The sequence below is a fragment of the Nilaparvata lugens genome, chromosome 7 (assembly GCF_014356525.2).
Source record: "Nilaparvata lugens isolate BPH chromosome 7, ASM1435652v1, whole genome shotgun sequence".
Lineage (NCBI taxonomy): Eukaryota > Metazoa > Arthropoda > Insecta > Hemiptera > Delphacidae > Nilaparvata > Nilaparvata lugens.
In genome coordinates this window covers 38,403,415-38,417,551 of record NC_052510.1, presented here as the reverse complement: position 1 = coordinate 38,417,551, position 14,137 = coordinate 38,403,415, and the positions used below count along the sequence as shown (strand labels likewise).

Sequence of the window (14,137 nt, the reverse complement as noted above, 5' to 3'; positions counted from 1 at the left end):
TCTAGACCAGAGTCTTAGCTGGAAGGAGCAGACCACTCATGTATGTAACAGAGTGTTTGCAGGCATGCACCAGCTCAAACGTCTGAAACATTTCCTGCCTCAAAGCACACGTATCCTATTGGTCAGATCATTAAATACCCTTTCTTGATTATTGCTCAACCGTATACGTGACCTGACAGATGAATTGATGGTAGGATGCAGAGATCCCTCAATTATGCAATAAGATACATCTACGATGCCAGGCGGGATGAGCATATAACGCCTTACTTTATGCAACTGGAATGGCTGAAACTGAAGAATCGAAGGAAATATTTCCTCCTGATTCTGGTATATAAAATAATTGTGAAAAATGAAGGACCATGCTATCTGCGTAATCATTCACTTTGTTATCATCCGTTCATACTGCTCGTCAAACCAGGTCACATCAGTTCACTCTTCAAATTCCTCATCACCGTACATCCATATTCAATTCGTCTTTCATCACAACAGCATGCAGAGAGTGGAACGCCCTTCCACTCACATTGTGTTTTCCACGTCTCTCTCCCTGTTTAAGAAAAGATTGCACGCTCATTTGCTTATGATTGATGAGTGACTGGTCCTTTAACGATTATCTGTTTTACATTGATCCATACCATATGAATATTAAAAATTTGTCTTCTACATCCATTTATAAAATGGTTATTATTTAACACACTTCATTATAACATGTATTACTTCGATTATTTTGGTTTTGATAGTATAGCATCTGTTATTATATCTCATCTGTATTGCTTGTTGTTAATGCTGCAGTAATTATTTTCTAGTTTTTATTGTAGTTTAATATTCTTCTAATTACTTAGTTACTATGATTGTTGAATTAAAACTCTAATCGATCGTGATGAACTGTTTCTTGTTTGGTTCTGTTTTTGGAAGTTTATAAATCGGAGAAATTTAGAGTTGCATAACATAGTTATTTTCGACTTGGATTGAATGATTAACTGAACAGAACCAGAATAGCCTACCGATGAGTTGACTGCATTTCAATTAGGGTTTGGAGTAGTTTTTGGCGGAAGCCTGTTATTTCTACCCGCATCGTATATATTTTCGAAAGGAACCAATAAATAAAGGACAATACTGAATTAAAAAAGGATTGAAGGTTATGATTAATTGAAGAGTGATGATAACTCACCGATCATGAACGCCGCCCTATTTGTGGTTCGCTTGGCCCTGTAGGTGAGGGGCCTCGTCACCGAGAAGTAGCGATCAAAGCTGATGATCAGCAGATTCAATACTGACGCATTGCTGGCCAGGTAGTCCAGAGCCAGCCACGTGTCACACACGTGTGGACCCAGTGGCCAGTACCCTGCAAAACAATCAATCACTTATCATATATATATATTATATATATATATATATATATATATATATATATTATATATATATATATATATATAATATATATATATATATAATATATATATATATAATATATATATATATATATATATATTATATATATATATATTATATATATATATATTATATATATATATATATATATAATATATATATATATATATATATATATATATATATATTATATATATATATATATATATATATAATATATATATATATATATATATATAAGTTTGGTGCAATTTCGTAATAAAGTATTTCAATAGGGCTATTTTTGATTTACTAATTATTAACACGCCAGTAGTCGCGCCCGCGGCAAATTGCCGCACAATTGTAACTTTTATATGAAGCTTTGGGAATTTTCGTTTTCCAAGGTTGGCAGCTTATGTAATCCTCCCTGTGACTGTCCTCTAGACAATCTTCAACAGTTTGATTCCTTGAACAGTATGAGGATGAGAGAATGAACGTTGACTAATTTCAAAATATAGATATTATCTTCCTATTTTATATTCCATCTTCTGATTTAAACTTACATTATCTTTTTATCCTATCCAGATGTCGAAAAATGATAAATTCTAACAATAAATTTGCAGTATGTATTTTTGGAATCTCCTCCATGTATTATGTCATTATACATTAATAGTACATGATAACATAAAACACGTTGAGAAAGATTCACAATTAATAAATGTTGAAAGAGCATTGTCAAAACCAACTGTTTATAGTCTAGGGAGCCATAAGGGTGAGTGTGAGCAAAATGCTCACGGGCGACCACTGACGTTCTGCAAGTCCGTGCGACCACTCGCGTGTTAAAAAATAATTCCATAGTACCCTTTGGCCTCTTTCACACGATAGGAGACGTGCAACTTGAACACTGAACAGTGTTCACGTTTTTTTGTCGAAGTACATTGAGTCAAATCGTGTCTTTCACATGGTGACTCCTATCCAGGAACCTCGTTTTGTCACGTCTTTTCCCCTCGAGGCAAGCAGAGGCAAGATCTAACAACTATGCCGACGTTTGCTCAAAGAATATGACTCATCACTTTTTCTCAAAGTCTAACTTTCTTAAAAATATAGATAGAAGATTTCTGATTTCGGATTTGGATTCAGCGACCCCAAATTCTTTAAGGCATAAGTCCCGTTTTCGAAAATATCCGAAAACAAGGAAGTTATGGCTGTTTTTAATAAAGCTTTCTATTATCATATAATTATACGGTAAAAACGAACAGGTACTGTACTATACAGTACGTAAGTACTGAAGCTATTATAATACAACTTACACTGTATTCGTGTAGGAAATTTGGTAGGTTATTTATCTTGATTTCTGAAAATACCCCAAAATAAGGGAGTAAGATAACTTTGAAAAACCAAAGATTTCCTCCGATTGAAGAAACATTAAAAATTAGTCTAAGGCATATTATGTCTTAGAATAAAAACGTGTAATAAATATCAGATCACTATTCAAGCTATCAAGCTTTTCATAAATTGATTTGTCTCCTCATGGCAGAAGGTTTGCGCCCAACGGTTTCACTTAAACATTTCTATGATTAAATTGTGATAGAGAACATTATCGTATTGATCTTCTAAATCCAGTTACATGTACATCGATTTTCGTAAAATTGATTTTTTTACCGTTCCTATGAATTCTAAGAATTCTATGGATTGTTTATACAGGTTCATCACAGGCCAGGTTGGTCTGAGCTATTCATGACTTTTTTTCAGTATGCATTATCAACTCAGCAGTTCTAATACACAGACATCACTACTTGTAATGCCATGACATTTTCTATTCTTTCAATTCCTATTATTACCATAGATCGATTCAGATCAGCACAATGTTTATACTGTTTGTTTATAATAGATTTTTCTGATTGTAAAAAGGAATAGTCAATAATTGCTGGGAATTTAAAGTGATATTCAACGATTTGAACCTGATAAATTGGATTGTTGAATGACAATTGACATTCAGTGAATTTTACTGTACAACATTCCTTTTCCTCCTATTTTATTCGGTGATGAGTGGAGATGATTTATGATTTCATATTTGGATTCATCTTTTCATAGTTCAATATTTTTTTGGAAAACTAGATTACAAAAAAAAATCAGATACATTTTCAAGTCTTTCATTGTTTTTCAAATTTCACCTAGATGTCGCTGACTGATGTCATTTCAGTGACATTTGGGGTGGGTTGGCAGCATAATTAATGGAATAAAAGTTATTCTCTAGTAGTTGAATTCACTCATTGGTGGTTATAGATAGTATGTTGCCTGCATACAGTATGCACTTGGAATTTATTGTTCTACTCACTGGGCTTGATTTAGACACTGGGACGCTTCATTACCACACTGGGAACAAGTTTTCCGAGTTTCATTTGTAAAGAATGAATTATACTTGAGCAGATTTTCACTCCGTAGATCATCCCTTCACTTGCTCTGCCATCGATGTGCTTTCAACCGGTTGCCAATTCATGTCTTCATTATTCTGCCTTGTTATTATTTTCGAATACAGCGCTTCATCATACACGAATAGAACAGGGAGCTTAATGTCAAATGGAGAATATCAAGGTCTTCTAGAAATTTCATAGAATCAGAAATAATAAATCACATTCATTTCAAATAAATTTGATTTTGTTATGGTTGATCTATATTTTTTCGATATTTCTTCTAGGTGGGCTGACAATTGCGGGTTCATGATTCATCTGAGAGACAAGAAGACTGAGTGATCTAGGGCCTGTTTCGTTGACTGAACTCTACTTTTACTTTTTGTACTGGATTTACTTCTCTCCTGTGCTTTTTCTGTTCTTCCTCTGCATCTTTATTTTCTTTTTTATCATTCTTATCTAGTCCATCCTTCAGCTCTTTGTTTCCCATAAAATCCCATTTAACGTCTTCATACGTGAAAAATCTACCATCAATTTTGTGAAGTTGCATTTGGATATATGCCAGTACTGTGCTATTATCCCTAGCTTGCAAATAAATTTGCAAAAAGTTAAGGCCGTCCGGCTCACAAATATACTTGGGTTCTGACCACAGCTTTAGCTCAGTGATACATGCATGAATATTTTCAACATAATGAACCACCATGGGTTTAAGTGACTGATAATCAACAATTCTCACCGCTGCTCTTTTAAAGATATTGAAGAATACCAGTAAGGAAATCAAAAAGATAGTCAGTGACTGATTATCAGTAACCATATATTCAATCAAGAATAATGAAAATCAACTATTATTCTTCTAATTGAGTTTCAAAACGCTCGTCATGGATACATGTGTGCACTAACTTATCCCTTCGAAATTCCTTGAGACTTACTACGCCAGTTTTAGAAGTTCTCTGGATCCTTATATGATATATTTTAGCCTTATCACTATCAATATCAGTAATTATTTGCTGACTGAAGGATATTACTATCATCAAAGGATGATAGATATTGGTTGCTCTGAATGAGATCAATCTTGAATATATCACTAATTATATATGCTGCAGAATAAAAATGCTTGGTACCAAGACAGCTCAAACTGTATGTCACGCGATGAATCACGAAAATAATAAAGACTTCTAATATTTTGTATGCTGACAAAAACATAAAATATATTCCCATAAAATATAGTCTATAAATATACATTTTTATAAATATGATTCTCTATAAATAAATTCTTAAATATCTCAAATATCAAAGGATTTGTTATCCTTTACAATACTGTGAGCTTATAATATATAATTTTATTAATACTGATATATGAAGCTCCAGGTCAATTCAGAATTCGACGAATTAGAACCTGTCCAGTCTATGGGTTCAATAGAATATATTTCAATCAATAATTAATATTTAACAAGAATAATCATTTAAAATCTCAGGGATATCGATTCGTGCCATGCACGGAAATAAGCTTCCTACGGATATTAAATATATTCATAGAAAGAGTTCTTATTGAATATATTATAGCGTTCGACAAGTTGTAAAATTATTAAACTTGACTCAAATTTTTATAGCGCTTTTAAATAATTCCCCAATTCACCAAAAAGGCCTTAGTGTTTAATGAGCTCATTAAAATCTAAACATTCACTCAAACGAAATCACTGAAGTTCTTGTAAAATAATTAATTATCTCCAATAATAAATAAGTCGAATCCTTTCGAATCTGCTGGGCTCAGGTACGGTCCAAATCGCTTGTAATTTTCTATCAGTAGTAAATATATATGGGAATATTTTACAATTAGGAACTCTTAAATATTCACTGAGTTCATAAACAATCAAACATTAATTATAAATACTTGAACATTAAAACAGGGACTGGCTTGATGCTTTTTAAAACATAATTGAAAAGAACCCTATCCTCATGTGCTGCCATATCGGTCGAGATCACAAGCCAGAGAGAGCATTTCTTGGGAAAATTTTCATCTCCAAAATTTGTAAGCCTTCATCTGATTGGTTTTCTAGTCTTTGTAAGACGTGATGTGATTGGCTATATAAGATTCAGGGTTCCCTCAGCTCTTTGTTACATAATAATAAATGTGATTGTACTTAAATAAACGAGAATAATCCAGGGGAATAACATAATGACGATTGACGGCAACATATTTGCAACTATGTGTATATACAATTGTTTTCAGAGTACTTTTTCCTTTATGTAAATTGTGAAATTCGATGATTTTTTTTACATTCGTCAAAACAGCTGTTCTACAGATGAAATATCTTGACTATGACTGTGTTCTTTTTTAAACTGCTCTACCTACCTACCTCATGCACGAGAAGAAGGTTACAAAGTCCATTTCTCAAGGATTTGGTGGACCCCCCATTAGTACCCCAGGAAAAATACTCATGTCAGTTGATAGAGCTAATGGATAACTATACAGAGTATGGATTTGAAAAAAATCGTTTGAGCCGTTTTTGAGAAAATCGTGAAAAACATGGTTTTTTAGTAACTGTCATTTTTCTCAAGAATATTACGGAGCTCCTGAAATTTTCCCTGAAATGAGACTTATGCCAGTTGATAGGGCTTATAAATAGCTATCCATTGTATAAATTTGAAGAAAATCGTTGGAGCTGTTTTCGAGAAAACACGTGAAAAACATGGTTTTTTAGTCATTATCCGCCATTTTTTCCGCCATCTTGAATTAAATTTCATTGAATTTATTATTGTCGGGTCCTCATGGTATAAGGACCTTAAGTTTAAAATTTCAAGTCAATCGGTTAATTAGGAATGGAATTATCGTGTTCACAGACATACACACACACACACACACACACACACACATACATACACACACACACACACACACACACACACACATACACACACACACACAGACCAATACCCAAAAATCATGTTTTTGGACATGTTTTTGGGGACCTTGAAACGTATAGAAAACTTGAAATTGGGGTACCTTAATTTTTTTTGGAAAGCAATATTTTCCTTACCATACTGTCTTATGGTAATAGGGCAAGGAAAGTAAAAAAGATACAAGAATCTGTGTTATTTACTCTGGTTGAATTGATTAACAGAAATATAATATCATGATCTCTCTAAAATTTGAAGCTTTTTGCACTTCTTCAGCATTCTTATTCATACGATAATCGTTGAAATGTTGTTTGGGTAGTCCCGAACTCGAAAGACCCGCACATCCGAGACCCTCACGAAGATGAACAGCTCGTCTTTCGGCTTGGAATGCGCCGTTTTGGCTGGCTTCCAGCACAGTGCTCCACCATTTTTATCTCCAATCTTATGCCTCACATTCATTTTTCGCCCGTTATTGAAGTATCATCTGCTATTATACGACAAGAGTGGAATTTTCTGAAAAGATTTTTGATATTATTACTTGTCAAGACTATGAGAGGCTTCAACCAAACATAATATGGTACGGTATGATATCCCATGTTGGGCACGATCTGACTAACTTCCTTATAATTATCGTAACAGTTATTTTTCTTTGGGATGTATATAATTAATTGATTCTTCAATGATATTATTTTTGGATTCTTCCACATTCAGGATTTGACTATTAGAATACTAATGACTTGGAAAATATTCGAAAACTTATGGCCGAGTATACAAAACCCAACTTTTTAAAGCATTTTCAGCAGTTACAAGCTGGAAAAATTGTGTATGGAAACTCATTATTCAAAGTTTACTATCACCATAGAGTTTCAAAAGGTACTATACAAGTAATTTAGTATAGTTTTGATGCTGTTCGCCGAACATTTCAGAGAATAATAATTCAAGGTATAAGCTAAGGAGAAGTATACTCGAGGACTGGATAGTACAATCTTTTTTTTCAGCACTACAGCCCAATATGAGCTTTGGCCGCCTCCACTACAGCTCTCCACGCTTCTCGGTCCTCTGTTAATCGTCTCCATCCACTAGATCCCATTTTTTGGAGATCGTCTCTCACTTCATCTTCCCATCTTATTCTCAGCCTTCCTATCTTTCTTCTTGAATGTAGCCTCTCCTTGAATATTATTTTAGGCATTCTGTTTTCGTTCATTCTACAGATATGTCCAAACCATCTAAGCCGCTGTACATTTATAAATTTTACAATATCTCGGCCTTTTATCAATGCCTCGAGCTCTGAATTAGTTCTTCTCCTCCACTCCTCTCCTTCTTTAACTGGACCATAAATCTTTCTTACGATTTTCCTTTCAAAAACGCCTAAATGGTTTTTGTCTTTTTTTGTTAACGTCCAAGATTCACAGCCGTACGTTACAACAGGTCGAATTAGGCTCTCATATATTTCAAGTTTCGTGTTGCTACATATGAGCTTGTTCTTCAGAAGTTTCATGTTACTGAAGTATGCTCTATTCCCAGCCAATACTCTTTGCTTTATGCTGTAACCCATCTTGTTCTCGTTATTTAGTTCAACCCCCAAGTAGCTGAAGTTCCTTACACCTTGAAAGATTTTATTTCCAATTCGGAGGTTTTATGGAACTCTTCTTGCTTGACCACTTGATATTCTCATATACCTCGATTTTCTTTCATTCACTATCAAGCCAATCTTATTCGCCTAGCAACAAAAACGTTTCCTGTAGGACATCTTTCCCTCTTGCAATTATTGCTACATCGTCCGCATATGCACATACCTGAAACATTCGGTGGAAAATATTTCCCCTGTCTAATCCTTCAATTCTCTATGCAATGCAATATTGAATAGGATCCATCGCCTTGTTTGACACCTGTGTTAAATTCAAAAGTGCTGCTCCTTCTATTACCAATTTTGACCATTGCTACAGTCCTACTCATTCATTTTTGCTAGACTAATGAGCTTTTTTGGTAGGGCGTATTGCTCCAATGTTTTCCATGGCTCACCTCTCACTATGCTATCGAAGGCTTGCTTGAAGTCAATAAATAAAATATGTAAATCCAGGTCATGCTCATGAAACTACTCTGCGATTTGCCGGATTGTAAAAATTTGATCTGCTGTTGCCCTTTCTGGCCGGAATCCGCATTGATATTCTCCAAGGACTTGTTCTGTCTAGGCCTTAATTCTATTGTTAAAAATACTTGATAAGATTTTATAAGCTACACTGAGAAGAGTTATTCCACGATAGTTATTACAGTAGTTATTAGGTAGATATTATACCTATGTTCCAATCTTGAGGCATAGTTTCATTTCGCCATATTATCATACTTATCAGCTCATGTATTCTCTTGACTGTGTCATCAACACCATACTTTATCATTCCTGCCGATATATTATCTTGGCCACCTGCCTTTCCATTCTTTAGGTGCTTTACAGCCATTTCTGTCTCCTCTAATGTTGGCCCTGCAACAAACTCCGCTTCAATACTAAGTGGCTCCCCTGTTCCTTCATGTACATTCTCCTCATTGATATCTGTTACTGTTAATAGTTTTCCGAAATGCTCTGCCCATCTCTCCATGATATTATCCTCTCCATTAACAACTCTCCCTCTTTTGTCTTTGCATGAAATAATTCTTGGTCTATATTCTTTATTTATTCTTTCCATCGCTCTATAGAACTTTTTCGTCTCATTCTGTTTATATAAGCTTCTCTTTTCTTTGTCCTGCATGTTCTATAGGCAATTTTTCGTTTTTAAGTACAATCTTACATTCCCATATATGGATTGTTGCCAGTCGAATGTGCCAGAACAATTGACATTTTGGATGTGAGATTTCTATACATGGCTATTTAGCATGGAGACGATGTCCACTGGCCACTAAGATCGTGTGATTTGACTCCGCTGATCATTTTCTTGAAGGGCTATGCTGAGTCACAGGTCTATGTCAATAAGCCATGGACTTTTGATGCCGAAAATGTCAACACTACTCGAGCCATTTAGGAAATTCAGCCCAATTTGTGTTCCAGATTATTGGCAAATGGATTCTCGGATGTCCCTCCCCCACCACATGGCCACCGACGTATTCAAACATAATCATATTCTATGCAAAAAGCATTGATGTACCTTTCAAACAAATATTATATATATATATAAATAATATCTCATACGCAGTTTGTTCCATCCAATTCTAAAGATAGGAAACACTATGGAAAACTCTATACAATATAGGTATAGTCTTAAAACTTTGTATTGATTTTGTGTCAACTGAAGAGAAGCATGAAAATGTTGAGAGTGAATGAATTTTCTAAAAATCATTATCATTATTATTTCTAGAAATATTCTTGCGCGATATGTATGATTTGTTTGGATATGAGTCTTCAGGGTTGCTTGAACTTGAAATGTGTGAAAACTCCTATGAGTTAGTTCATTCGGACAAGTGAAGGCAATTCAGTGAAATAGCAAAGTACATCACTTCTCAGCAGTCTTCATTGTTGATGAATGAAATAAGCCGGGAATAATGTATGGTCAATAAGATTGAATATCATGCAGCAATTACATGGTATTGCTATTCATCAGAAACTATAGATAGATTTATGTAATATCAATAATTATATTATGTGATCTTGATGAGTCAATCATTTCCTATTAAATTTATTAGATGTCTTATCTGTTTCGCACTTTGATATGGAGATGAATAATTCATATTTGAATAAAATTTGATTACAGGTTGTGATGTCACGTGTGACACACAATATAATAATCAAATGATATAAATCATCTTAGAAAAAATTAGCAAACTGAAAACAATCAGGCTAGTCAAGGTAAAATTATAATAAAATTGAATCTTCTCGATAAGAGGAACAGCTATTATCGATAAAGCGATTGATTGATAGATTGATTGATTGAGTACTTCATTTATGTAGATTACAATATACTGGCTTATACACTTATATACAATAGCTTACAATACAGCTAAATTATAGATGAATTTACATAATATAGACTAAGAAAATAATTATTCAACTGTATATGATATGAAAAAGTAGTTTGTAATATAATAACTATAGATATTATATTGTTATGCATCTAACATAAATTGGCGGAGCTTTGGACATATCAATGTCCATTCTTCGGAAAGAATATTGAAAATATCCTCCTCACTAACTCTCTACCAAAACGTTAATTTAATTAATTGAACTAAGGATTTATTTATTAATGGGATATTGTAGAAGTTTTAATTAATATAAATATTTAAGAGAAAAAAACAGAAAATTGATAGAGTAAAATAATTATACAGGTAGATAAGATCAAATTATTGATTAATAAAATGAAGTAGGCTGAAAGTAGATCAGGGTAATCAACTTTAAGTAATATACAGCAGTAGCAGTGGATAATTAAAATACATGAGTTTATATAATATATATATACAATTCATTCTATAACAGGTTTAAAGGTTTGTATTTGTGGGATGGGTGGGGGATGGTTGTCATGTGATCGTTCTAGGGCCAGACAGTTTCAGTCATTTGTTCCAAAAGATATTTTTTTAAAGTCAGGATGAAGCTCGCTCGGCTCTCGATGGACCTGATAGAAACAGGAAGTGCATTCCATGCACGACAGGCACTGACTAAGAAGGATTTTGTGAAAAAAGTAGTTCGATGATTGGGTATCCTTAAAGTACTTTCTCCGGTTCTAGTATGTGAAGCATCTATCCTCCTACCTTCAGAGACAAATTTGAAATCATCTTTAAAATAGTTCGGATTACCGTATTTCAAGATATCTCTAACAAGCTTGACTATTCGAAAAAGCCTTTGATCGGGAAGCTTCAATGTTGAACTAGCAATGTGGGCTGGGGTAATATGATCATGGCGTTGGAGAGAGTAGACGAAACGTAGACAATAATTTTGGCACCGCTGTAGTTTATCATTCAGAGTGACTTGCATATCGTTAAGAACAGAATTACAATACATTAAATGTGGGAAGATGAGAGATTGAACCAATAATAATTTAATGTTTCTAGGGAGAATATCGTGCATTTTCTTTAATGCATGCATGGCTGAGAATAACTTTTTACAAGTTTTGTTCACTTGTTCTGACCAGTCAAGAGTATTATTCATATTGATGCCTAAATTTTCAACTGAGCTACAGTAAGGAATGTCATTACCGTCTACACTAATTTTGTGAATCGATTCAAGGTCAATATTGTTTATAAGACGAGAATATCCAATTATAATGGGTTTTGTTTTGATGGGATTAAGCTTGAGGCCATTTTTCTTTGTCCATTCCACTATCGAATTGATATCTTGATTCATTATTCCAACTGTTTCATTAATTTTTGTTATGGGACAGCTTAAATAGATTTGAAGGTCGTCTGCATAAGTATGGAAACTGGAGAATTTGATAATGGAAGAAAGGTCATTAGCATACAAAGTGAAGAGGAGAGGGCCTAAAATTGAACCTTGTGGTACTCCATGCATAACGTTTTTCCAAGTAGACTTTTTGTCACCGACAAATACACATTGTTTCCTACCTAATAGATAGGATTTAAACCAAACTAACGAGTTGTGACTGAAACCAAGAATAGCCAACTTATTCAGAAGGACTGTATGATCAACAGTATCGAATGCTTTAGAAAAATCAAATAGGGTGAGGATGGTGCATTTTCTTTGGTCCATAGCTAACCTTATATCATCAGTGACACGAAGCGGAGCTGTCTCAGTTGAATAGAATTTTCTAAGCGATAAGAGATCAATGAAAAGACTAGATACACTAGTCTAAATTCTTTGGCAGAAATAAAATTGTGAAAATGGTGTAATTTGTTTTTTGGCAGACATAAAATTATCAACGTTTAATTCAGAGGTTGGAATTCTAATTCAGCCGGCAATTTATTCGACCAATTCCTTGATTCTTATTTCTTAGCTGACCGACCAACCAATTATTGTCATAAAAATAATTTTTATTCCACTATAATTATAAGTATTATATTATGAAAGGAAAAGGTATGTAATTTGAAGGCATTAATAATAATCCTTTATTGTCATGAAACACAAAGTGTTGTAACAAACGTCAAAATACAATAAAATTAAAAACAGTCAAAATATTTTTCAAATAATAAAAATAATATAGTCGAAATAATATTTTTGTGACAAAAATTTACAACAAAATTGGCAAATAGTAATAAACAGCAGCAATTGATAAATAGCAGGTATTAAAACGGGATCCAACACAAGTCACAACAAAGCTGTTACAGTTAAACAGATGAACACTGAAGCTATTCGAAAAATTCTCCAACAAATAATTGTGATACTTCGAATATTTATTGGTATCTGAAAAACCACAAAAAACAAGAATATATGGAGATCACATTGGGATCAGTGTATGGGATTTGTACAGCTTTTTGCATCATTGTTTAATGAGATTCATTCAATTGTAATTCTTATGGCCTACTGTACAATTTAGTAACCTAAAATAAATGTTAATGATTAATAATAGTTATTTTTTATCTATTTGTTGTATAACAAAGAGCTAGGGAAGTCCTGAATCTTGAATAGCCAATCATATCACGTCTTACAAAGACCCGTAAACCAATCAGGCGAGGGCTTACAAATTTTAGAGCAAGAAGGTGAAAATTTTCTAGAAACACAGCTCTCTGGTTTCAGATTTCGTTGAATATAGATGCATCAGAAGATAGGGTTCCTTTTTTAATTACTTTTAAATCAACAAGCTAGCCCTTTTTTAATGTCAAATTATTTATGTATATGACCTGTTTGATTATTTGTGAACTCAATGAATATAATGAGTTTTCAACTGTAAAATATTCCCATCCAGAAGCTAATACTGATAGAAGAATTATTCATGAGCTGGACCATACCTTAGCCCAGCAGAGTCAAAAAGGATTTGGCTAATTAATTATTGGAGATAATTATTATTGGGAACCTATTGGGAATAATTAATTATTCATCGAAAACCTCAGCAACCGTCTATTGAGTGAGTGATACAGTTAATGAGCTCATTAAACAAGGCCTTTTTAGTGAATTGGGGAGTTATTTAAAAGCGCTTTATAAATTATGATTCAAGCTTGAATACTTTGCAACATGTTCAAAAAGAGAGCATATTTCATAAGAACTTTTTCTATGAATATTTGTTGAAATCTGCAGGAAGCTTATTCCCATGCATAGCACAAATACATATCCCTTGGATTTTAAAACAATCATCTCATGAATTTATTATAATTGGTTGAAATATATTGAATCTATGAACTGAACATGTTCAAATTTGCTAAATTTTGAAATGATCTGAATTTATACATCAGTATTAATGAATATTTTGTAATAGCAAATAATTGGTTGAAATATATTGAATCTATGAACTGAACATGATCAAATTTGCTAAATTTTGAAATGATCTGAATTTATACATCAGTATTAATGAATATTTTGTAATAGCAAA

General features: G+C 33.4%; 1 protein-coding gene across 1 annotated transcript in view; it reads right to left on the bottom strand.

The window, feature by feature from the left end:
• Nucleotides 1-1,016: 1,016 nt before the first annotated feature.
• Nucleotides 1,017-14,137, bottom strand: part of LOC111055770 (muscarinic acetylcholine receptor DM1-like) — a 53,401-nt gene continuing 40,280 nt past the window's right edge. The window contains exon 3 of the mRNA XM_039432706.1: nucleotides 1,017-1,342. Within this exon, the coding sequence (XP_039288640.1) occupies nucleotides 1,143-1,342 (200 nt within the window). The 3' untranslated portion in view covers nucleotides 1,017-1,142. The remainder of the gene's footprint in view (nucleotides 1,343-14,137) is intronic.